The sequence below is a fragment of the Carica papaya genome, chromosome 8 (genome assembly GCF_054855325.1).
Source record: "Carica papaya isolate Zhongbai chromosome 8, ASM5485532v1, whole genome shotgun sequence".
NCBI lineage: Eukaryota > Viridiplantae > Streptophyta > Magnoliopsida > Brassicales > Caricaceae > Carica > Carica papaya.
The window spans coordinates 31,440,052-31,466,855 of record NC_142316.1 but is presented as its reverse complement, the minus strand read 5'-3'; the positions used below and the strand labels follow the sequence as shown (position 1 = coordinate 31,466,855).

Sequence of the window (26,804 nt, the reverse complement as noted above, 5' to 3'; positions counted from 1 at the left end):
TTATTTACAAAAGTATGTATATCGGTTATGAAGAGAATAATAATATAAACAATGATAAAAGTAAAAATTTTAAAATATTATTCTAGTGTATTTTTACAAAATTATCGTGCTTATACTGTTATCATTGTAAAAGTAAACAATCTTTATATATTTTTTGTAATTGATAAATGCATATAATAAATTTTAAAAATAAAAATTACAAAATATTTTCATGTATTAGACAAAACCTTAATTTTTTTATAAAGTTAATGAATTCATTGAGAATGGGCACTTTTAAAACATACTTTTTGTATAACTCTGTTTATTTTCATTGAGTTCTCATTTACTGTAATAGATTTTGCATTTGCTCTGATTTTATAAAATATTGATATGTTATAATTTCCTCATTTTCTGAAATTTGCATATGTTATTGGTGACAGTTTATAATTTATCGTAATTAATTGATTTTAGAAAAGGTAGATGTGAATGCAGAATTGGGTTCCTAGTTGTTATGAAATGGCTTTTGTGTGTCTTAGGATGATTAGCACGCTTCTAAGCCAATATTTGAAGTATCTCAAAGTTTTTGTATAAATTAATGAGTTATTTAGAACAATCTCTTTTGGATTTTCACTACCGAAGATTCTTTCCGAAAAATGTAACTTATTGTTGGTGTAAGTAATTGAAGGTTTTTCTTTATGTGATTTATTTTTAGTCTGTTTCCTTTTTATCAGTGGACTACATGTATATTTTTCATTTGAAAGAAAGATTCGCGCATAACTGATTTCTCCTATTATTTTGTCTACCAACTAATATAAATAATAAGTTATTTTTTCTCATCCTACATTTGAAACTTCTCTCACTGCTTCAACAGAAAAAGAAAAGATTTTATAAAATTAGAGAAGAGAAAATGGCACCAAAGAACTTGATATTGTTGTTTTTTTTTTTTTTTTGTTTTATGTGCAATGACGATGGTATGGGTTCCAAGAGCGCAAATTGGTAGCCATTTGACACGTTGGACGACAATGGGAAGTTGTTCGGAGGATATAAAGAAGATACTTAGTTCGGGGCGTGTAATAGAGAGTCCCAAACCTGAGTGCTGGAAAGCTATCAACGGACTCGATGATTATTGCTGGCCAATTAAACTTCCTAAACACCTAGAAAACCGTTTTTTCCTCAGCTCTTTGTTCTTTTTCTAGAAACTTAAGTACACATCAGGTGTAAAGCTGTTAGTTATAATTACGACGAGACTTACGTCATTTAAGATTATTATTTACATTTAAATTTAATTAAATAATTGAATCTAGTTATCCTATTTGTAACCAAAATATCTCACCAACAGAACTATTGAAAAAATCAGTAATCAATACTCTGAGCATACCATTAAAAAAAAATAAAAAAAAAAAACTCTTCTTTTTATTATATATTAACATGATTTTTTTTATTTTTGAAGATTTAAATCCAAAACATTTTAATCAAATGAAACCTCACAATTATTTCCAAAAAATAAGTTGTAAACAATGTCTCAAACTGATTTTGACACTTAAAAAAACTTTGACCAATAAATTTCTAGCAATCTCACCAATGGAAGAAATATTGTCTTTTCCATGAAACCATCCGCTTTTACATAATTATATAATTAGTATACTTTTTTCTAAATGCAAATCATTTACACAAGCTAGATGGTGTACAATTGGTTAATTAGAAGTAAGGATCTTACTTGACAGTAGCAGCAGCAAGCTGCTTCTTAAGATTGAGTACCTCAAGTCCTTTTGATGCCAACCTATTCTTAAGGTTGGCTGAAGCTTCTTCAAACTTTCTGTTCATAAGATCTAACTCCTCCATTGCCTGTTGGTATCTGAACCGAAAGGCATCTAACTGCGCTTGTGTCCCTCGAAGCTTCATCCTCAGCTTTGCCTTTTCCTTGCCGTTGTTCAGTTTGTCCTGTTTTAAGTTTAACCATCAAACAGGGAATGAGTCAGGGATGATGTCTCCCAATTTATAGAAACCTGAAAATCAAATCACAGCTTCCTGTATAAACATGAAAATCAAATTATGGCTTCCTGTATGATTTCATGTCAATGCATAAAAAGATTCTTCCCAAATATGTAATAGCAAGTGCAGATGGGGAGAAAAGAATTAGGTAAGAACAGTTTCAACTTCTATAGTTTAGCCTCGTCACAGTTCAAATTTGGTACTTAATGTGGCAATTCAATTATGTGACTTTATTTTTTTATTATACATAAAATCATTTAAATATCCACACTTCTCTAGACTCTTCAATGCGCACGTGTCGAAATTTAATGCTAGACAAATAAAAAATAGGAGAGAAAAATCATAAGATAGTAGCTTTTTACCTAATGATTTATCTAAAAGCTCAACACAAATAGACTTAATTTTCATTAAACAAATTACAAGATTTAAATTGCAGTAGGACCAAACTATAGGAGATGGAACTTTAGTTTGCATATATTTTTATTTACAAATTGTCTTATTAAATTTATTATAGTTATGAAGAAGAGGAAACCTTTTTGCTTATGAAATACATGAATAACAGTTGCTTTGTTGCATCTCTCTTTTTTTTATTTGTTCAGAATCTGTTACTGTTATATAGTTATTTTAAGTAATTATCTAGAAGAATTTAAATTTTAAGCACAAGTCCCCTATAACTAACACAAGTTTGCTATCTTTTCTGTTGAATTTCAAACTCTAAACCTCTAGAATCTATGACTTTGACTTCAAGACTCTTTAAATAATTAATTGAGACGAGTTAGTCTAAAAGGTTAAACTGACACTGAGGCGGTTATAATACTAATAACTATAGAAGGACGTAAACAACATATGAACTCCCTTCATTTTGGAGAAACAGTGAGGTACAGATAATAACAATCTCTGTTGATCAAATAAAATTCTTTTAAATAGAATAGACTGCACCTTGCTATTGATTAGTTCTTTGCCAACAGAGACTGGACAATCTCGAAAACCATTTTGAAGGATTTGAGGTTTAAAGTTCAACATAACACATTTTTCCATATGGAGACATCAAGTCAACCAATCCAAGTTACAAAGAGTGGCAACAGCAGAGCAGCCTAAAACCCTAATAACCATTTGAGGACAACATATTTTGAAGAAGATTGAGCTATCATCAGTTTTGGACAGCAGGTTTTCAAGTGCCTAGAATATTCTCATAATCAATTTAGAGCAGTAAGCTTCCAATACTAAATGCAATTTATTATGGAGATTTTACCATATACTGTTTTCATTCTAAGATTCTGACTCTGCAATCAGCAGATAGAATGAACTTGCTGGATTTAAGAAACTTTACCTGAAGGACAGGGCTCAAATGAAGACGGCAAACCAATTGAAAACAGTAACGATGCAAAAGTAGTCAGGCAAGTAAAAATATTATATTAGCATTAAAATTACCCTATTCTAATTCAAAACAAGTTATTTCCTAAGCCAATTAAATCTGACGTTACTAATAAAAAGCTTCGGCCTTCCACATACTATAAGTTATGGATCATCCTAGAAAAATATATTGAGGAACCAATAACCAATTATCCCATTAGAAAAAAGTGTGCAAATATGCACAAACTGGAAAACCTTCCTCAATTAGAAAGTTATGACATGGATGACTGCACATTTGAACCGAATAAACACATAAAAGGATACTTACGTAGTGAATCTTGGCTTCCATGTCAGAAATTCTCGTAGTCAGTTCCTCCACTAATTTATCCCTTTCTTTTGTTGCATTGAGAAATTGGTTTTTGAGGGTCTGACAAGAAAGGAAAAGAATCATCAATCCAACAAAAATTCCACCAAAAGCAATTTTTATTCGTATTCTACTATTACTTAATTTCATATTAAATATAAAATTAGAAAATTCTCTCTTTCAAGCATCTGTTAAAATGCAGGTAAAAGCTTGTTCTTGGAAGATGCTGTTTTTGGTTTTCCTTTTCTAAATTATACATATAACATATCAGACAGCCTGGTTAGATGGAAACCTGGAATTCATTTGATTCATCTAGTCTTTTATCAAATTCTCCATGCTGAACTAACAGATCTTCTCGTTCAATCTTGAGAGAAATGAGTTCCTTCTGAAGCATGTCCACTTTATCATGAGCATGCTGAAGCTCCAAAGTTACTATTCCTAAAGCCTGATGGAAAAGAGAAAATTTTAACTATGCATGCCACATATATTAAACAGTGATTTAGACTTTTTTAGAGCACATGAACAATTTTTGTGGAATTCATTTGGAAACTAGACTTAATTCAACTATTAAAGAAAGATGAAAATTGATTTATAGGAAATATTAAGTGAAATAATACATTCCAACTTCAATAAAAATTAAAAGAAGTTTTGGATGCATTTTCAATTTTACTTAGAATCTCTAGGATGTTAATTCTTTTAGTTATTTTGGATGAGATTTTGGTTATTTTCTTGTCAAATTAAATGTGGATTTTCAGAAAAATTTCGACAAATTGAAGTTGATTTATTACAAGCATAATATGACTGTAGGATAGGAACAAAAAGCGGAAGATTTTTTTTTAAGACAAAGATATATTACTTACTTCCTGAGATTGTTTGTTCTCTGCATCAACCAATTTTAGATTATTCTTTACTCGATCAATTTCCAGAGACTTCTCCTCACTACAAATCAAAGATATTTCTTTTGTCAGACAATTGTGCTATATACATTTCAAACAAATGCCAAAACTCCAGCAACACCTTGAATGCACGTAATAGTTTCAGTGACATCTAATTTCATTTTCAAGTGTGAGATGATCTCATAAATATGATCGAGATATGATTCTTCCACTCTGCACTTATTGTCTTCTTATATGCTAAGTAGGCAGGATAAATTTCAAAAGCAAGGAACAAGATGCCTTACATAAGAAGTGCAGATGGAAGGAAGAAAAAAGAAACAAACCTCCACTTGTTCTCCTTCCTTGCATCCTCCTCACAATGTGCCAGTCTTTCCCTTAAGACCTCACATTCCTCTCGACAAGATTGTAACTCATTCTTCACCTAAAATTTTAACACACGTTAACCATCAACTTCATGTGCATACTGAGTTGAGTTCTCTAAGCACATTAGGGATAGGAACAGATTTAGACAACTACAGTGAACATAAGAGCAAATAAAAATGATCCATGAAACCACTGAAACAATTCAAAATTACGAAGGTTGTTTCTCTTGTTCTAAGACAAAAACATGCTTAATAATAGTAGGTTTCAGAATGTAATTGACCATGCAATTTTAAACATATAGCAAAATAGAAACAGCAGAAAAAATAAAAAACTTCGGACGAGCATTAAAAAGTCTACTAAACCCTTGTATGGCAATAAATTTATCGCTCTAACACCAAATATTTCACATGAATTTTTATAGCATGTCAATGGAGAAACACAAAATACTGTAGAATCATCAACTTACAATCTCATTGTTTATATTACATGTAGCTACAGCATGTATGGGTGATATAAGTGGACTGAATCACATCAGGTTTTGAGGTAAAATTGTTAAATTAATATTATATGGAAAGAAAAGACATGGAAACTAAAGGCCGAACCTTTTCTATGCAAAAAGAACAGTAAAAAATTCCATTTTAAGACAGAATAAGTTGCTTATTGGAAGTAAAAGTTCCAGCAACGTGTCTCGAATTTGGACCAAAAAATGTCCATCAGGTAGAAAAATTTAAAAAGCCCCAAAAAAGTCATTAATAATCTATCATAAAACCAAAGGTTCAGAGAATGGATCCAAATATCTCTAACTATACAAGAAGGGGATTCAATGTCCTCAAAGGATCTCCAATTTGTCTCTCCATAAAGCATCAGAAGATATAAATTCAATCAAAATAATACATTAAAACTTTTTCTTTAAAAGTGCCTAGTGACAAACTAATTCAACAACCATTCTTTTACTTCATTTTAAATCTAAATATTTCTAAATGCTAAAACTTGTAGGAGGAGATTGCTAACTGGCTTTGTTGGTGGTATGAAAGATGTAAGACGCTTGCAGAAAACTTGTTAGACACTCGCAGAAAACTTGTAAGACACTTGCAGAAAACTTCTCACGCATCATATCCCATATATAAGTACTTTCTTTCCAAAAGAAAAAAAATATCCCACATATAAGTCCAACCTAATATACAGTTAAAACATCTAATTGTACAACTGTAGAAGATAAACTTCACATTTTCTGTTGAGTATTCTTAATATTACACAACCATGGATATCAATGTCATAATATCTCATAGATGAAAACTTGAAAAATAATTAACAAAAATTAGTAAAAAGAAAAAGACCAGCAAGTAAAAGGTGATTTCTGGTGGAGAAAATAAAGCTGTAACAACAGTATGGCCCCCAAAGTGCTTCAAAGACTAAACAGCAAATTCTTCGATATCTGTCTTAACCACAACTTTCTTACCTCTGAAATTCCTTCTAACAGTGATTTAATCTCTGAATGATAGAACTCGGCTTTCTCGTCAAAGGCTTTAACGGAGGCTTTCTCCTTACAACACCATATTGCCTTCGCCTCTTCTATTTCGAGAAGAGAATTTGTGAGTTGCTACAAAATCAGTATAGGGCCAAATCACTAATACAATATTGTTGAGAAAGATACAAGGAAGAGAATGTCAAGAAAGAGCTCTGTTCGTATTCAAACTAAGCAAGATACCCTTGCTAACTCTTCCTTTTCTTCCAGCAACACCTTGATAGAGCTTTCCATTTTTTTCTGATCAGAAGAAGATTCTTCCAACCTACATCTCTGGATTGAGGAAAGTCAGATGCTTCAATGAAAGAAAAGAACGTAGAAAAAAAAAGGAAAAAATGTACATGCTAGGTCATAGAAACTTATCATGGCAATAAAGTTTTGTGAAAAAATATGGGAAACAAGAGGATAAAGAGCATACAAGGCCTGAAACTTCTTCTTGCAATACAGTAAGTTCTGAGCTTGAAAGGTCCAAATTTTTAGAGATGGATTCCAATTCCGAAGCTAAATCCACATTTCTAGATATAGCCTCTTCTTTTTCTTGGAGTGCCATAGCTAATTTCTCTTCCAGAGAAGCAATAGTTGTCTCCATCTCAAATGCAAGAACTTCGAGCTTTTCATAATCTTCCTAACAACAGAGAAAGAAGATACGTGGAAATTAGGAAAAAGAAATTGAATCTCATAATTCAAGGCATCTTCAGTTTGCAAGATTTGATTCTCAAGTTGTTGAATTTATAAAAAAAATGAAATAGAAAAACAAAGGCAAACCAAAGAGAAGGTGTGGGAAACAGGAAATAGAATTCAATTATCTTTTTTGAAATAGAAAATGTGTAGTATGACATAGAATTCAATTAAGGTTTGCAAGAAGCAAAGCAGGAATTAACACCCATAATAAATGACAGCAATTCTGCCATAACTTTTTACCGGGAATGCTAAAGTTCCTAGCCTTACAAATCCACATCCAAGCAACTATATATTACTTTTGGAAACTCTTCTCTGATTATTGATTATTGAAAGAATACCAATCAGCGGGATGTTATGCTCTGTTAGCCTGTATGGTTCTTACATTATGTTGTTCAAAGGCTGCTTTGCCAAAATTTTCCTATTTTCTGTTACACCATCATTTTCCTTTAAGTTAAACTAGGTTACTGCTGTGCCATCTTCAAATTTCTTAAATCTTTATTTACTACTATGTTGTAAACAACTAACAAGATTCCAGAAGAAGTTATGCGTAAGTTTCCAGAATTGATTTATGGCAGTAAGCTGTGATTGTGTAAATTAAAGAGTTCTGTTTTGTTTTCTCACAAAGTTTTATACTGATGTAGCAAACTTTTATTCATACTTGCTACAGTTTGCAAATTGGAAACTGTTGGGCCAGGTGTCCTGGTGCTAGTCTAGAGCTCTTCTTCTTGTGTTCACATAGTGAATGCAGGAGCAGATGTGAAACAGATACTAAATGACTTCACTCACCTGCATTTTCTGTTCTGAAAGAGCAAAAGAACTCTTTGCCCTTTTGCGATCAAACACCTTTGAACTTCTCTCAACAGTAGAATCACGCCTTTTACTAGCAATTGAATCTTGTTTGCTGATCCCACGCTCCAGAAGGGTTTTCTGACCATGCAATCGTTTTATCTCTCGCTCAGCAAATGCTTTTTCACCCTGTAAAAATGGAATTATGCTCATAACAATATTTCTAAAAGTCAAATAACTCAACATTTTTCAATATATATTTTTATGAAACCTCAAGTTTGGTTTTCTCCTGGATTGCATTTTTAAGCTTGAATTCAGTCTCCTTCAACTTTGTTTTTGTTTTCTCAAGGTCCTTTCTCAGGGTTTCCTTTTCCTTGGCCAAAGAACAAGACGATAGACCTGATATTTCTGTTTCTAGACATTGAATATAATCAAGAAATTCTGATTTTTCTAGATCCCTTTGTTCTGAGAAGGTCTGCAATAATGTTAAACAGGTAAAAAAATTTACCAAAATAAACTGCATCTACTATAACTCGAAAGAGGAGGAAAAAAGAAAAACTACCATCAATGATGTTTCATGATTTTGGGCTTCCAACCTTAGTTCTTCTATCTGGTTCTGCAGATTGACAGATTGATTTTGCAGAAGAAGCTGCACCATGCACATTATCATTTTGGATGTATATGCACAAAGAGGCATAGAGAGAGAGGCAGAGACAAGGAAGCTGTACCTTCTGATTCTCAAGTTCAGAAAGTTCCTGTTTCATGGAAAAGTGTAACTTCTCATGGTTGCAGATAATTGATTTCCATTGCACAGAATTCTGATCCATGGAAGACTCAAACTCCTGATTAAAAAAACAATTAAATTAGAGAAAAGGTGAAAATATGGATTCTGTAATGACAGTGCAATGCAGAGTGAAACTAGTAAAAAATCAGCACTTGGCAGAGTAGTTTCTGAAACGTAGCTTCAAAGATAGACCAGTAAGGAAGATTAATTTGATCTAACTCGGGTACAAAAGGTTGGAGGTGGAAAAACAACTAAAATAATTAACAAAATACACTATGTTATGGAAAATATGATGACAAATTGCAAAAAGTGAAAGACAAGGTTTCATGAAGTTGACCCGATTGACTCAAGCTTAAGGCTTAGCTGAGTTAGGTTGAGTTCTACCAGTTGCTTAATGCATGTTGGAAACTATGATCTTGAAACATGAACCAGCTAAATCTAAGAAAAGTTCTTGAAGGTTGTTAAAGGAGTACTCACAAGGAACAGATCAGAAAAGGAAGAAAAACCTTGAAGAACCTCATCCAAAAGTGATGAAGCACTCTCAACAACTACTTTCATATTTTGAACTTCAGTCATTACTTCTTCTACTTCATCTGAAAGCTGGACCACATACTGGAAATTCTCCTACAAAATAAAGAATCAGATATCAGTATCATAATTACAGATAAAAGCAACTTAAAACGAGCTTCAGGAAAAGTGTTTGATGAATCATTGAGGAAAGATAGACACTCATGCAGAAGATAAATACATCAATTCCTCCCAGACATTCGTTGGATGCAAGTTGTTCATTAGCTACCTTTGCCTCCTCCCGTGCACTTAGAAGCTCCTTATGAAGCTGTCAGATTTGATAAATTTTGGAAAAATTTAGAAAGCATAAACTGCATATAATAGAAAACAAAAAAAAAACATTAAACATCCATTTTAAAGAAAATGGGTAAAAGACATCAGTTATAACAAATCTGCAGCTAGATTGGTTATCGATCTGAGCCCTCCAAAATGAATCCTGACTTCATTGCCACAGACAAACTCATTAAGTAAACCATGATTACAACCACAAACAAATCCACTTGGTAAAGAGAGTGGTTTGCTTGCTTTTGTGTATTGAAGGTTTTTCCTTTTTTTTAAATTTTCTTTCCTACTTTTTTCTAATTTTTATTGCTTTCCTGTCTCCCTTCAAAAATGTTTCTTCCTTTCTTAAAAACACCAGAAAAAAATTTGAGTATATATCAATAGTAGAAATTTGCTGACTTTTAAATTTTTAATTTTTAATTTTCATTTTCTTCTCCTTACATTTTTTTTAAAAAATAATAGTTGAGTTGGTAAGATTGAAAAAGGGCTTTAGTGACGAAAAAGAAGATAGAAGATGGTTTCAGTTCCAGAAACACACTTAGTTTAACTTTATATTTGCTAAGAACTAAAAATAAAACCATTTAAACTAACATAAGATAAATTAAATTCTTAGATATGAAAACTTAGCAGAAAATATTGTTGCATGCAATAAGGAAGAATAATGCACGAAGGAACGAGGATACTGAATCTATCTAGATTGAAGGAGATTTTGGATTTGCGGGGTGGGGGGTTGTTGTAAAGCTCCACTCCAAATGTGAAAATATTCCAAAAATAGGAACTCTTCCTAACACGAGAAAACTTCACACAACAAAAGGGGCTACTGATGCGGAACCCAAGATTAATCAACGTGATCAGAAACTCACACAATTTTATTTAAAAACATCAAAAAAATTGATTTTATAGAAACTCTTCCTATTTAACCCACTATCAAGAATGATAAAAACTAAGGTCATTGAAAATGAAAGAAATAGAATGGAAAAACGTCACAAGGTCATATCTTAATAAGTAGATCCACTCCTTACTCAACAAGATGGTAGAAGAACCTTTCTTGAAAAGAAATACTCTTAATATTATTGAAATAATTTCTAAATGTCTTATAATGAAGATTTAGTGACTTATTTATAAGCCAAGTCAAGTAAATAAAAAGGAAAATAAAATCTTTTAATTTTATTTGCAATTACATAGAAAATAAATTAAAAATTAAAAATTAATTTCCTAAATAAGAGAGATTTAATCTTCCTTTTTAATTAAAAGAGATTGTAATCAAATTAAGAGGGAAGACATATCGAAATAAATTAAAAATTAAAAACTAATTTTCTAACTAAAATAAATTTAATCTTCCATTTAATTAAAAGAGATTGTGGTCAAATTAATGGGGAGACATATGGAAATTTAGGGTCAGCTGTAAGATCTCTGTTTTAGCCTATTTCATCCTCTTTCTTTGGATTGAGCATTTTCTTTCTGATCCATGTCCATGTTCACATCATCCTCTCCCCCTTCAAAAATGATTCGTCCTCGAATCGGATACTTTTTATACAGGAGTTTTACCAATCATGTTTTCTTTGAAAAAATGTTATGCAAAACAACACTATTTAATAAAGAAGGTTTGAGGTAAGTTAATAATTTTTTCTTGAAAAATAGTCTCCTTAGCTCTTGTTCTATATAGTAACATTTTCTTTTCATGTTCCTCAATCCTTTATTTCCTCCGGACTTTATTAAGTTTTTGAGTTGCTGCTAATCTTTGAATACCTCCTCAAGTAATAACGGTGCAAGTGTAAAATTCTGATAACTTATACTAAATGTGTAACGCCCCTTTTTTTTTTTTTTTCCAACGGCGTACGATCAACAATCCTATGACCCAACACACCAATTTCATACTAATAGCATTCCCCATAAACAAAACTTGTCCACAGTTCATTGTTCTAACTCAAGGTAAACTTGTAGTTCTACCTATACATCAATGACACCCCATACCATACCCTTCCAGCAAGTCAACATCCATACTAATATAAACTTTTACAGACGGTAACCCGCTACAAGGAGACCCTGGCCCTATGGTGCTAAAGACTAAGCTCCGTACCCAGCAACTCAGATCCCGACTCCATCATTACTTCATCTGGAAAACAACAAAAAGTGAGTTCACATATTTTAATACGATAAAAACCAAGTTGCAGGTATAATATGCAGTGACAAAACAGTTAGTATATCTATATGCATTTCTCTTACACTACCCAAGTCATGCTTTAGAACCACCCTACAACTAACTGTTATTTACCTACCCCGAAAGACCAGCTATTCAATAACACATACAGTAACAGCAACTCCAGTACCCCCATAAGTACCCTGTCTATACCACCTACCTCCTGCCTCAACCCTACCCTAGTACAACACTAGCCCCCCCTACCCTGGTAGACTATTCGGGTGCCTATCCCACGTGACTCCCCGGCCGAAGTCACACCCTAAGCGCCCCTGTTCACATTCATCACCAATATCAACTACTCGTACGCCCTTCTCTCCTACTCCACCCTAATAGGCCACCCACGCACACACAATCATCTCGTGTCACCAACATCGGCGGCTCATATCCACCACCCCGACCCCAAGAGGCCACACACGCACACGAATACCATTACCACACGTCACCAACATCGGCGACTCATACTCACATCTCTACCTCTCGACCCCATTGGCCACTCACACACACAATACCATTCTCGTTCGTCACCAACATCGGCGACTCATGCTCACTCCTCCACACCTCGACCCCAATAGGCCACGCACACACACAATCCGTCCACACTTCGACCCCAATAGGCCACGCACACACCCAATCCGTCCACACCTCGACCCCAGTAGGCCACGCACACACGCAATACCGTTCTCACACGTCACCAACATCGGCGACTCATGCTCACTATTCCATACCTCGACCCTAATAGGCCACACACACACACAATCCGTCCACCCCTCGCCCCCAATCAGCTACGCACACACACAATCCGTCCACACCTCGACCTCAATAGGCCACACACACACATAATCCGTTCTCGCACGTCACCAACATCGGTGACTCATGCTCACTACCCCACACCTCGACCACAATAGGCCACGCACACACACCATCCGTCCACACCTCGACCCCAATAGGCCACGCACACACACAACCCGTCCACACCTTGACCTCAATAGGCCGCACACACACACAATCCGTTCTCGCACGTCACCAACATCGGTGACTCATGCTCACTACCCCACACCTCGACCCCAATAGGCCACACACACACACACACACACAACCCGTCCACACCTCGACCCCAATAGGCTACACACACACACAACCCGTCCACACCTCGACCCCAACAGGCCATACACACACACAATCCGTTCTCCTACGTCACCAACATCGGCGACTCATGCTCCCTCCACTACCTCTCGACCTTATTAGGCCACACGCACACCAAGACTTCCCGCACACACTGGCGATGTTCCCTCGCCGACCTTTAAATTTATAGTAACTATACCAAACCATCTCCCCTCACCACACTCCCGTTATACCCCTACCAACGCGTCCGTACTCTCTCGCCCTAAACCATACTCTATAGTCCCCTCCTATGCCATCCCAATCTCCAGCAACTACGTTCTTATCCCTCGCTAAACCGACCTCTCCCTACGATTCCATAAGCCTCTTCCCTCACCCGAAACTTTTCATACATGTCAATTTCTATTCCATAGTCCCCTCCCTCTCACAGTCCAAACTCACACCGTCCCACTCACCACGCACATCCCTCTCACCCTCACACAGTCTGAACTCACTGTCACACTCCCCACACTCACCCCTCTCACCTGACACTCACCGAACCCGTTCCTCTTGCTCATTCCGCTCGCGACTCTCTCTGCACCCCCGCTCCTGCACACGACTCCCTTCGTCATCTCGAATTTCCCCACAAATGCCAAACTGCTCACTCCCTCTTCCTCTCAGTGACCTTCCCTCGGTGCTCACACTCACCGCACACAACCTTCTCTCTCTCTCTCATAGATCTCCCATACGCCCCAACGACGCCATCCTCTCCTTCTCACGGCCTCCTCCGCGAACGTCTCCGCCATTCTGTCCTACACTCCACCTCTCAGCTCCGCCCAGCTACCTATGGACTCCCTGGCCTCGGCAACCTGCAAATAGCATCACAACTCACCCAATACCTACACAACCAAAGTTTTTACCGTACCTTCCATTTCCACTTTCCTTCCTTTTGCCGATCGCACCGTTCATCGTCCGCGGCTCTCTTCTCTCTCCCTTCTCGCTCCTCTCTGCTCCGACTCCCCTCTCTCTTCTGGAACCTTCTTCCCTCTTTTCCTTCCTCCTTCCCGCTCTCTTCCTTCCCTGCTTTTCTCTTTTCTTTTTTTTTTTTTCCTCTCTTCCCTTTCCCCTCTTCAAAACTGCGTCGTTTCTTCTAACAAATTTTCTTTTTTTTTTTTTCTTTTCCCCTTTTTCAGTTATTACAAAATGAATAATGATTCTTATAGCCATCATAAGTTGCACGCTTATCACACTGCCATAATCTTCCAAGTAGGATGTGACTAGCATGCATGAGCACAATATTACAATGTATTTTATCAGTGTATTGCCCAATAGAGAAGAAAACTAATACCTGTTTAGTCTCTTTCATCTCTGCATAATCAGTCAACCACTACAACTTATAAGGGTGAGAACGGCGCGTGCATGTCAACCCAAGTTTATCAACTAGAATAATACTAGCAATGTTGGTGCAACTTCCCATTTATAAGGTAACGAGTGTAGAAGATATTCTCTCTCTAGTTACTTTCTTCGGACTTAACTTGAACGTCTAAAACTCTCTGGATAACCAAAGCTTCCCCCTGAGCTGAATATTCAACATTTTCCTCAACATCCTCCAGTAGTGGTATGCTATCATTATCTTCGCTCTCGCAATCACTAGCAATATCAATTCCACCATCATCTCTCAATAGAGTGATCTTCATATTTGGGCATTGAGAAGCGATATGTCCAGTTCCGAGACACCTAAAACATTTAATTGTACTCGACTTTTGAGATTAGTTAGGTATCATACCTTTTGTATCAAGTAATGCGGACTTTTCCTTCTTCTCGTTTGTTCCCTCGTTTTCTTCTTTCTTAGGCCATTCCGAACTGTAGGTAAGGGTATCATATGATGTGTCCTGCCTTTTGTACTTGAGTTGTCTCTCGATTTTTATGGCCATGTACCATGTCTTCCACCTCCATATAGTGTTGTAATTCCACCATGTTGGCGATCTGTTGAGACCTCCAAGGAATCTCGTCATGGTTGCTTTGGGATATTCTTCTATATTGGCCCTAATTATGGCCATCTCCATCTCTTTGTGATAGTCCTCAACGGACATAGACTCTTGCGTTAAGTGTTGTAACTTTTGATGCATCTCTCTATAGTAGTAAGAGGGTACAAATCTTTTTCACATAATTGCTTTTATCTCTCTCCAAGAGGAAATTGGTCACTTTCTATTACGCCGTCTAGTAAGGAGTAGTTGATCCCACCACATAAGGCGTAGTCAGTGAACTCTACCACTGCTAGTTTGATCTTCTTTTCTTCATGGTAATTATGGCAATCAAAAACTAGTTCTACCTTCCTTTCCCACTCTAAGTATGCTTCAGCATCATTCCTACCCTTGAAATGTGGTATTCTCATCTTGATGGAGCTAATATTACTATACCTCCTTTCTTCTCTCCTTTCCACTATATTTTCTCCCTCATCATTATAGGACCCAGCCTCATTTTCAGGATGTTAAGTTCTAGGCCGCCTTATATTAAGATCCTGTATCTTGCTTCACTTCGACCACTTCGCAAATTATCTACTTTCTGACTAAATTGTACTAATTCTGCATACATAGCCTCCATAAGGAGCATTATGTTAGCAGAGCTTTGATGCTCACTTGACATTTTAAAAAGATTTCCTACAAAAGGGTTAATTAAAAAAAGTTTCTTTTTTTTCACCAATTCTCTCGTATCTCACTCACTTGGTTTTTATCATCTAATAATCTCACACACTCTTGCTTTTTACCTTTCTATCTATCACCCTCAAGTTGAATACTGGATAGATTTTCTTAAATCAAAGTATTCTCAAATATTGTTTTAAGACATTGTAAGGAGTCCTATAGAACAATACCACACCAATACTAGAAAAAAAAGTGTGACACACAGAGGAAGAGATAGTGTGTAATCAATTACGTTAAGCTCTAAGATACAATTTAAATGCTTAGATGTATAAGAGAACTAAAACTTAGAACAATAAAAGAAACTGAGAGTAAAAAAAAAATGAAGGTTTATAGAAGATGTAGGGATTCAGTATTGCCCCAGAGGAAAATCCAAAAAATATTCCTACTAATCTATTCCCGATGTACATTACGTTCTATATAAAAAAAAAATGTAGTTTTTAATGAACTATGTAAGTGTGAATGTGCACGGTTGTAAAAAAATTATAAAATAAAAGGAAATTTTGTCTTATGTAGAGGTGGTTTTTGCACCATTTCAAAGAAAGATGGTTGAGTACCAAAAAGCTAAGTACTTTCCCGATGGGATTTCTTTCCTTTATTTCCTTTCTTTTCTCTCTTCTTTTCTTTTTTTTTTCCTCTTCTTTTTTTTTGCACAGGAAACAAAATTGAAAGAATAGTAAATTGAAAAAATTGGTACTCAACAACAATTTTATCTAGTCAAGAAAGCGTCAATTGACATTATGTCTTACTTGAATCAATGTATGAGATAATTTTTTTTTTGAGTAGATGAACAAAAATAAATAAATAAACAAATAAACGGTGCAAGAATTTAAAAGTATAAAAGTAAAATATAATAGGTTTAAAGGGAGGCAAAGCTCTGATACTAAATGATGCGGAATCTAAGATCAACCAACGTGATCAAAAACTCACACAATTTCATTTAAAGACATCAAAAGAATTGATCCTATAGAAAGCCTTCTTACTTAACTCACTATCAAAAATGATAGAAAATAAAGTCATTGAAAATGAAAGAAATAAAATGGAAAAAAACCATAAGGTCGTACCTTAATAAGTAGATCTACTCCTTACTCAACAAGATAGTAGAAAAATCTCTCTATAAAAGAAATACTCTCAATATTATTGAAATAATTTCTAAATGTCTTAAAATGAAGACTTGATAACTTATTTATAGGCTAAACCAAATAAATAAAAAAGAAAATAAAATCTTTTAATTTAATTTATAATTACATAGAAAATAAATTATAAATTAAAAATTAAAAACTAATTTTATAAGTAAGATAAATTTAGTTTTCTCTTTTAATTAAAAGAGATTGTGGTCAAATTAAGAGAAGAGACATATAAAAATAAATTAAAAATTAAAAGCTAATTTTCTAACTAAGATAAATTTAGTTTTCTCTTTCAATTAAAAGAAAATATGGTCAAATTAATGGGGAGACATATGAAAATTTAGAGTCAGCCATAAGATCTCCTTTTTGGCCTATTTCCTCCTCTTTCTTTGGATTGAGCCTTCTTTTTCTGCTCCATGTCCATACTCACATCACCTACCTTTCCATTAGAGAAACATGTACACAAATCACAACAACAAAATACAGGATAGAAAGCAGTATAAAGGCCCTGGGAGGAAATGTTGCCCTATTGTCCACTGCAAAATTACTATATCCTTCTTCTCTACGAATGATATAAACAGAAAATTGACTAAATTCAGGCGCTGCCAAAATTTTGGTATGCTAGCCCATCATAGTCTTGCCTGCAAATCTAGATCTTCCAAGACCCCAAAAAAGTAGAACAGAACATACCTGCTTGCTTGATATATTGCCTTCACCATCTGAAAATGAGTTTCAAAAGGAAAAGAAGAAAGAGTAGAAATCTAAAGCATCTGATGGCTGAACCCACATGACAATATACCAGTTTGCTTAAATTCTTATTCGTTTCTAATCTTTTATTTTCTTCAACAAAAGCCTTTTTTTATTTGTTTTTGCTCCTTATTGGTGTGCAGGAAAATGAGGCATTTTGCCAAATTGCAGTTTGCACAGGCAGAGCAATACATTTGGTTCTTTAAATCTATTTTTTAAAAATAAATAGATTTGGTTCTTTATAAATCTATGTCTATTCACCAACACAATTGATGAATCAGAATCATCCAGAGATCAATAGTTAATCAGAGAACTAGAAAAAAAAAATGGTCACATACAGTTTATATAAGCCATGGATACCTCTTCAAACTTTTCTCTAGCACACATATTTTGCTCTGTGGCTATCTCAACAACACTATCAAGGTTCTGCTGGCTTGAGAACTTCTCCATTTCCAACAGTTTAATCTACAATATCCCAAATAGGTTGTAGATGGGAGAAAAAGAATCAATACAGTAAAAATATATTTTTGTAAACAACAGTGACATTAATAGAAAAGAAGACACAATTGCAGACAGTACAAGAGCATGGAAAGAATGGAAGGAAAAACCTTCTCTTGAAGTTGTTTGATCACAGAAATAGCCTCGGACTCTCTTAAACTGACACTTTTATCCCCATAATGATTATTAGCATGATATTTTGCACACTCATCACATGTCAAATCATGAAATAAATCAACCTCTTCCAACTTCTTGTTTAGGCAATCAATTTGTACATCACTGATAATTCTCTGCATGAGAATGAACACACAAGTGTGAGGTACAAACCATACAAATGTATTGCAGGAAACATAGGGAAAAAAGGTAACCTGAGTTTCATATTTTAATAGCAAATCTTCATATTCTGTTTGCATTTCTCCCAGTTCATTCTCCTCCTGACAAATGGATTGACATTAATGAGAAACAAGTTCAACATAACAACCAATTAAGGAGATGGCACTGTGCAAACCACAAAAGAGTTTCTCTTCCTTGGAGGAACTTTTCTTCTGCTTGTTACATTTAATAAAGCCCGTGGATCAGGAAGCGAACAGTCTGATGGTAAATGTTCTTTACTATCTTCCTCTTGCTTGCAAATAGCATCACTAATTTCATCTTCATTCCATAATTCTTCAAAAGGAAACAGAGGCCCAATATCACGCCCAGATCTCAGAGGCTTATCAGCTGAATCCCTCAATTTGACGTTTGAGTAAACCTGAACCACAACAAAATGTCAGTTACAAACATTATCAATTAGACATTATAGGATTAATAAGCAGAAAGAGAAGGCTTTATTTGTGTGATGACCACAATGTGTGGGAATTAAATCATGTCTGCTGTGTCTTTATTCAGCCTACTGTTATAGTGATGTAGGCAGCATTATGGCAAGATATGGTTTAAAACATTGCACTAAACCCTCTACTAGAAAAGTGTTGTATTGCTCAATATTTAATTTGAGTCTTTTATCTTTAATTTGCAGTTCGAGTTGGTTTATTTCCAATCATCAAAGACCAATTCTGATTAGAGTCACGGTGCCAAAACCTATGTAAAGTGGGAAACTCTTACAGTAAATCTTAACAAGATACCATTCAATTCTCAAGCTATTTCCAGCATATCAAAACCCTATAATGCATGATAAACTTAATACTTTCTTAGTAGGATGCTTTCCCATAGATGCTACTAGTGCAAAGCCAGTAATTATCGATTGCTCCTCTTTCTAATTTTTGTGATTGAGAGAATAGGATCAGACACTGGAAAACATATATTCAGATCCCTAAATCTCACTTCACCCCTTCTAGCCAAGCCAGAATCCAGTATCTGTAAACCATATTTTCAGTTACTCATATTTGTTTAGTCAATCTCAAAATTAAACATCTGAACAGAGAGAGAAGAAGAAGGATTACATCTTCAGTTTTGTAATGATCAAGTGCACGAGATGAAGCTATTCGTCTATACCTAGCATAAGAGAGTAATTACCTTTAATATGGACTCCCGTGAAAGTCTACCTGGGCACCACGTATCACGCCTCTTCTCCTGCATCGGATACCAACCTTGAGTTTAGATTGATACTGGATCTGCTAGTCAAAGCACAACAAGAGCACAGAACACCATAGGTCCGGAATTATATAAATATTATCAACTCAACATCACCACTTAACCATGCAATTGTGAAGGTGGAGAAGCAGAGTCTCCAAAAATAACTTGCAAAAGTCCTAGTACTGTTAAAAACGCAATCCATAAGCAACTAAAATAGAGGTAGAAAGCAATCAATAAACAAGCCTTACTTGCATAAGCAACTAGCCTAACATGCAGTCCCAGCAAGAATCCAAAAATATGGACATCAACCAGCAATGATTTTAATTAGTTACTTTAATGCAGAAAAGATTACCATGAATAAATCATGCAAATAATTCATCAGAGTAACTGTATTATCACAAGCATAAATGATCCTCAATCCTAATAAGACCTTAATTTTCATCCAAAGTGAGTATTAGAGAATTTTCAATCTACTGAAGTGGTAGCAAGATGACAAAAGATTAAAACATCACTGACTAAACAAATGAGCAAGAGTAGATGGTACACGAGAAAGTGAAACAAGCCAACAATCTTATCTATGGAAAAATAAAGTTGTATAACCTGTTTTCCCAAAAGCTTAAGTTGATAGAGGAAAGCTACTAAACCTTATTACTTTAGAATTATATGCTAACATATGCCCTTGCATTTGTAATTCTAACTTAACACATAGATTCAAATGCCCAAAAAGTATCAAGAACAAGCAATCAAAATACAAAGTCAAAGGAAGATGGACAGATTTTACTTAGCTAGAAGTAGGGGTCTAAATGGATTAGTTTGGTTTACACCCTATATCAAAACTAAATCAGGAAATTTGGTTTGTAAAAGTTTCAAACTAGAGCAGATCATTTTATTATAAAAACCAAATCAAAATTATTCAGTTTAGTTTGGTTTATTCAATTTAATTTTTGAAAAATTACTAAATTAGTTCCCGAAGTTTGGCATTTATTACAATTTGGTCTCGTATGTTCTTTTCGTTATAATTTGTTCCCCAACATTTTCTGTTTATTTCAAATGTCTAGTTTTTGTCTATTTTCTAAAGGAAAAAACTGAAATTGCTAGACCATATTTCGATACTTTAAAAAATAACTCAAAAAAATGATTTTAACTAATTAATTAAATTAATAGATTAATAAACAAATACTAGTACCAGGCCTGTTTCTAATTGTTGCTAATTTTTTTATTTAATTAATTAATCAAAATTATTTTTTCAATTATTTTTTTAAAGTATCAAATTATAATCTAACTATTTTAGTTTCTTCTATTAGGAAATTGAAGGAAACTGTGCATTTGATACAAATAGAAAATATCATATATCATATTGTAACAAAAAAATATTATAAACCAAATTATAATAAGTGTCAAACTTTTAATACTAATTTAGTAATTTGTTCTTGATTTTTTTTATATATTTTTAGAAATCCTATAACTTCCACAAAATTCATTATTACAAATGTATAAGTGTACATTGAAGGGGAAATATAGAAGCAACAAACTCGAAGCTCTTAAAAACACAACCAGACTCTTAACAGTGCCTATGAACTCTCTTAACAGCCAACTTAATAAAAACCAAAACTTTTCAAAGATGATAACATCCAAGCACAAAGACCCATAGAACACAAAGAGGATCCAAGCAACAGCCCACAATTAGTTCCAAAAGGAAATAATAAAAAAACTTAATCAAAGCTCTTAACAAAGAGATAACTAAAACAATTAAACAAATGAATTAGAAAAAATATATCAAGAACAATGGAGAATAAAGGGAAAGAGAAAAAATAATAATAATTTGAACATAGCAAAGGCTAGAAGATTCATAAAATAGGTTAGATATACCTTGACTGCTTCTAGATCTAATCGAGTAGATTGTGAACTCGTTTATTTGTAGTCTCAATGTTGTAGAAGAAACGTAATTTTCTACTAATATGGAATGAAGAAGAAAGCTAAACCAAATGCGAAGGTGATAAGAAGAAAAAGAAGATAGGAATAAAGCCATTGTAACCCCAGTGGCTTGAAAGTTTCAGTAACAAGGTGATGAGAAGCGGGCGTGTGAGTTTGTGGGTGGAAAAGGAAAAAGAAGATAAGAAACAAGAGATGGAGAACGATTTTCACTGAAACTCTGAGAGAGGTACATTTTGTGTATTTATGACCAATGAGGTAGACATTTAATTAGTTAACAGTTTATTGTATGCTTATATATTATATATTATTTTCTAATTATATAAATAGAAAATTTGAATTTCGGTTTGGTTTGACTTAAGAAATTTTTCAAAACTAAACTGAAACCAAATTAAAAATTATGATTTAGGTCTTAATACAAACCAAAATCGAGAAAGTCAATACCCAGCCAAAACAAACCATTCTGGTTGTTTAGTACACATCTAGCTACAAGATCCAATACTAGGCAGAGAAGAGTGGACGGTAATAAGAGGAAATGAGACTGTGAAGATATGTGAGACAATTAAGTTAGGTCATTTCCAATTAGCTTATGTTATTAAGATAATTGGTCACCTAACTCTATCATTTTATATAACACTGAAGCCAAATCTTGATCCTAAAATCTATGAACTATGATCTCACTGAATAAAACGCATCAATATATTACTTTATGTTATATCTTACAGCTCATTTTCCTTTTGGGTTTTTCAACGGTAGTTTCTCCATTAGACAAGGGCAATTATTAGCTATTCATTCATATTTCTTAGCGACTAGTAGAAAGGACATGCAAGTAATCCAAGTCTCCATGATCACCAAAATCATTTAAGCTTGGATGAAACATGTCTTTACAATTAAGATATTAAGAATATCCTATATCTTTGTTGCTCAATTCAGGTGTGACCATGTATAAAAGCTTTTTCATCAACAGAGATGCAATGCATAAAGATTTTGCTTCCAACATTTATTAAGATTACACATAAATTGGGTTTATTATGGTGTAGGTTAAGACTCAAGTCGAAAAAGAAATTAGACAAAGGTATAATGTACTCTTTATGAACATTAAAATTTAAAGGGTTCGCTAGTGATTCCATCCAAAGAAGTATATATGATAAAGGGTTCTTAAAAAAGAAGAAAAAACAAGGTAGGTGAGGGAAAAAAAACTCACTGGAACCAAAAAAATGGACAAAGTTTAGCAAACCTTTTTGACATGGTCACGATTCCCCTCCTTATTTGAATATAATACCATCGAACTCAAGTTTTTTATCTTCTTTTCCTGCTCCTGCAACACTTTCTCTCGTTCAGCTTGGGCTTTCTTTTCCTCCTCCAATTCCAATGCTATTCGCTCCCTCTCCAATTCAGACTGTCAAGCAAACTGAACGATTAAAACCTTCACTTAAACTTCCATGTTTACATAATATATATATATATATATATATTACAGTCACATCTAAATATACTCTGAAAAAACTAACAGTTTTATGAAGAAAAAAGAACACTACACGAACTAAATTGCCACCTAAAAAGAATGAATAAAGATTTTAACTAAGATAGATATCACAAGAAGCAAACATGTAATTTGCTCTAAAATCACTATACCTGTAACAAAGTGTTACGTAAATTGAGAATCTCTTCCTCCAAATGATCTGAACGAGAACCCTAAGAAACAAACCAAACAGTTATCATAACAACATCTCCAGAAGCATCTCTTCAAAGCAATCGTGTATCAAGAATTGCATCTATCATGAAAAAGAAATGCTCACCTGTAGTTTTGCACGAAGCTCCTCGATTTCCTTTTTTTGCCGTTTTAAGAGGGCAGCATCAGTTAAAATCTGTAAGGAAGAAATAGAATGAGATATATTACACTCAAAATTCTAGACCATGAAAATATGTAACAGAAAACATCTCAGGTAAGATCTTACATAACCAACAACAAGACTGAAAGGAATAACAATAAATAATAAAGATAAGAAAAAAAAACAACATAGTTAGAGCTAACCTCATTCACACGAGCACAATTTGTAACACGCAATGCTCTACTCGCAAATTGAAGACTGCTCTTTGTTTCGTCTGCATGAATCTTCCATCAAGATGAAAATGCTAAATAATAAGATTATCAAGTCTGGTAATACTACTAAAAGGCAGGGGAAAGAATCCATATGTCAATCTATGCCTTAGGCGTCAAAAATATATATGTGAAACTTAATTATAACAGAAAATAAGAATAAGCATCCATGACAAATTTCCTGCTTCTGATATTCCTCGGCTCTGACCAACACCCAGAAAAAACTTAACTATATTGTAAATGCATGTTTTAGTAAGTACCTGCATACTTATGTTCATATTAGAAAAAGCAATAGGTCAGAAAAAGCCTCCCTCATGTTGTACCTTCTAATTTATCTTAACATCAGCAACAAGATGTGTTCTTTATTGAAGGGAAGAGACAACATTTTAAGATATTTGCATTTAATAATGTTCAACCATCACTCTAATGGTTGCTAATGGTTACCTGTGCAAGCGTTATATTGCATATTATAGCTGTATTTGCATTTCCACCCAGAGCAGGTTGCAAAATCCGTGTAAGTTTGCTATCACGGTATGGAACATGACCACTGTATCCAAAATTAACATAGTGACGAATATGTATAAGCTAAAAAGAACGCCACACATAATCTTAAGCTTTGAATAACATACCCTTGGCTTTCAGCACCTTCACTCAACTTTTTAATGACCGTTCCCAATGTCATCAGGCTTTTATTAATGTGGGAACCCTCTTTAAGCCTAACACCCTCAGCCCCTGTTTTTGCAGCTCGTTCTGAACCAGCAAGGTCCACTAAATTCTAAAATAAAACAGGGAAGAAATGCAAAAGTGATTGCAGATCAGAAAGGCAAAATTATGATAATTCATTAAGAACTGGAGCAGGAGAACTCTAGTGGTCTTGTACCAAAACTGATACACGGACAGCATCACAAGCAGTCCCAATATCCTCATCTCCAGTTGTCTCCCGACTCTCAATAATCTGTTTTAGTAAACAACCATGGGGGCCACAAAAATTACAAGATGCAGACATGTTAATATTAAGACATGAAATATATATATATATATGCCACATAATTACCATGCGGAAAATGGTGTGGGACCTGCTGCTGTAGAGATTCATATTAGTTTCTCCAATACGCCGATGTGCTAAATTTCAAACAACGTTAAGAGATGTATATAAGATAGTTTTGACCAATGTTCAAAGGAAAGAATGAAAAGAAAATATTGTAGAAGAGGAAAAATACACTCTCCAAACTCCATGAGATCAAGAACTTGCTGAGGAGAGGCAACAATTTCTTCTCGCAGGCCAGCAACATATATGCCACGCTGATAATACAGAGATAAATGACACCAATATCAATCAAAATCAGCAACTTGTCGTAAGTATATGCCTAACCAGGAATTTGGTTACCTCTAGACTTTCATGAATTTGCAATTTTCGGTGCTCAGGTGCCAGCAAGTCATTTATGTCTTCATTATAAATCTCTAAGTAGGACATGCGCAGGAGAAACTCTCGACCTGCATCCTAAAATATAGGGGAGGAGAAAAATAAACTAAACTAATATTTGACTTAATTACGGATACAGTTCAGATATCTCAGAAAGGAACATTTTAGAAATGAGAACAGACATCATTTAATTCTTTATATATTATTTTTGTCTTCGCCTTTGCTTCACTTTCCTTGTATACATTCTAGGTATTTGGCAATGAATCCATTACCATTTTTAGGTCATTGTAAATGAAATATACAGCTAGAGAAATGAAATTCTTTTTAACACATCGATTCAGGATCATATCGATATAGGATCACTGCTCCCTTTTGAAGATCACTGATCAGTGAAAAAGCAAAGAAAAATATTCTGCTTTTTAACTAACCTATTCAATTAGTTCAACTCATAAGAGGTCTAGTCAATTCATATAATTAAATTGGTAGATAATTTCACAATAAAAACACAAATAAAAAATCTTTGAAGTTTCACGCACTGCATGCCAGCTAGTCTTTTCCTCCATAATTCAAACAATAAATCGAGAGTTGTAAAAATTGATGATACAATTCCAGGAATGTTAACCTGTTGTATGATGTCAAACAAGTCCTGAACAGCACGAGGGATAACTCCAGGTTCAGCAGGCGAGCCCCGCATAGTATGCGTCTTTCCACTATTAGTTTGTCCATAAGCAAAAACAGTACCTGATTTTTGAAATGAAACGTCATTGGTTACAATCAATCAAAAGAAAGTTCCAGTTATAGTGAAATCAAACTCACCGTTGAATCCACCAACAGCCGCCGCAACAATCTCTCTAGTGCGAGCTTCATAAACCTCTACAGTCCTACATTCTTCTCCGAAAATCTTGTCTATAACCACAGAACCAATCAATGTAACATTTAAACCGCAGGAACAATAAATTATGAACCGGAGCGTGGAAAAATTTTTGAAAATAATAGTACCAATAACAACACCAAATGGCGGAAAGAGAGGAGAGGTTACCAAATTCAAACTTGGAGGGATGGTTAGGGATGAAAATGGAGTTTCCGGAGATTCTCCAGGGACTTGTCTTAGCGTCCTCCGGCGATAATGGCCTCGCTCGAACTGTTACATGTATTCTCTCCATTTCTAATTTTCAGGACTAGGGAGAAAGAGAGTACAAAATAAATCAGAATCCAGAACCAGAGGAATAGCGCTTTATTTATTTTCCCGCTTTAAAGAGTTTTGATAATGTGGATCTGCGGTGTGATAAGGTCAAATAGTCAAACTTTAAAAACACAACGAGGCCAACGGTGTGTGGATGGGCCATATTTTAGCCCATTAGAGAATAAGCTGACTCTGTTATGTGGTATTTGATTTCAGTTAATAAAACGCTTGGATCGCATTCTTACCCATCTTCAAAATTTTAAATTTTAACTACACCCGTTTAGTTTAACGATGGTTAGTATTTTTATTTCTTCATTTAATAATATAAGTTCGAGTTATTCTATGTATTTTATATATATATGTGTGCTTTTTAAAAATTTGATTGTATTATTTGTTTATTTATTAAATAATTAATCATACTGTCATTGATATACTTAATTATGCTTTATTTAATTTAAGTTAATATAACGTTTGGATCGCATTATTAACCATCTTCAAGATATTAAATTTTAACCATAACCATTTAGTTTAATAATGATTAGTATTTTTACTCTTTTATTTGATAATATAGATTCAAATTATTCTGCATATTTTATATATGTATCCACCAAAAGTTTTATTGTAATATTTATTTGTTAAATAATTAATGATG

General features: G+C 34.2%; 1 protein-coding gene across 4 annotated transcripts; it reads right to left on the bottom strand.

Moving 5' to 3' along the window:
* Positions 1 to 1,561: 1,561 nt before the first annotated feature.
* LOC110822695 (P-loop containing nucleoside triphosphate hydrolases superfamily protein) lies at positions 1,562 to 26,202 on the bottom strand. Of its 4 annotated transcripts, none has more exons than XM_088208832.1 (32): positions 26,009 to 26,201; positions 25,786 to 25,875; positions 25,592 to 25,710; positions 24,934 to 25,047; positions 24,767 to 24,848; positions 24,601 to 24,668; positions 24,427 to 24,501; positions 24,176 to 24,321; positions 23,991 to 24,093; positions 23,481 to 23,561; positions 23,245 to 23,313; positions 23,081 to 23,140; positions 22,683 to 22,844; positions 19,454 to 19,510; positions 18,450 to 18,692; positions 18,310 to 18,375; positions 18,052 to 18,231; positions 17,804 to 17,908; positions 9,472 to 9,558; positions 9,201 to 9,347; positions 8,668 to 8,781; positions 8,502 to 8,588; positions 8,211 to 8,414; positions 7,940 to 8,128; positions 6,891 to 7,097; positions 6,656 to 6,745; positions 6,407 to 6,547; positions 4,908 to 5,005; positions 4,549 to 4,627; positions 3,981 to 4,133; positions 3,653 to 3,751; positions 1,562 to 1,920 (listed from the first exon to the last, which is right to left on the bottom strand). In XM_088208832.1, exons 1-32 carry the CDS (start codon positions 26,130 to 26,132, stop codon positions 1,693 to 1,695), a joined length of 3,867 nt encoding a protein of 1,288 aa, XP_088064958.1. In that variant the 5' UTR covers positions 26,133 to 26,201; the 3' UTR covers positions 1,562 to 1,692. The 4 variants fall into 4 exon arrangements, with proteins under 4 accessions (XP_088064958.1, XP_088064959.1, XP_088064960.1 ...); XM_088208833.1 differs by having other exon boundaries at positions 9,520 to 9,558; XM_088208834.1 differs by having other exon boundaries at positions 18,498 to 18,692.
* Between the last annotated feature and the right edge of the window lie 602 nt (positions 26,203 to 26,804).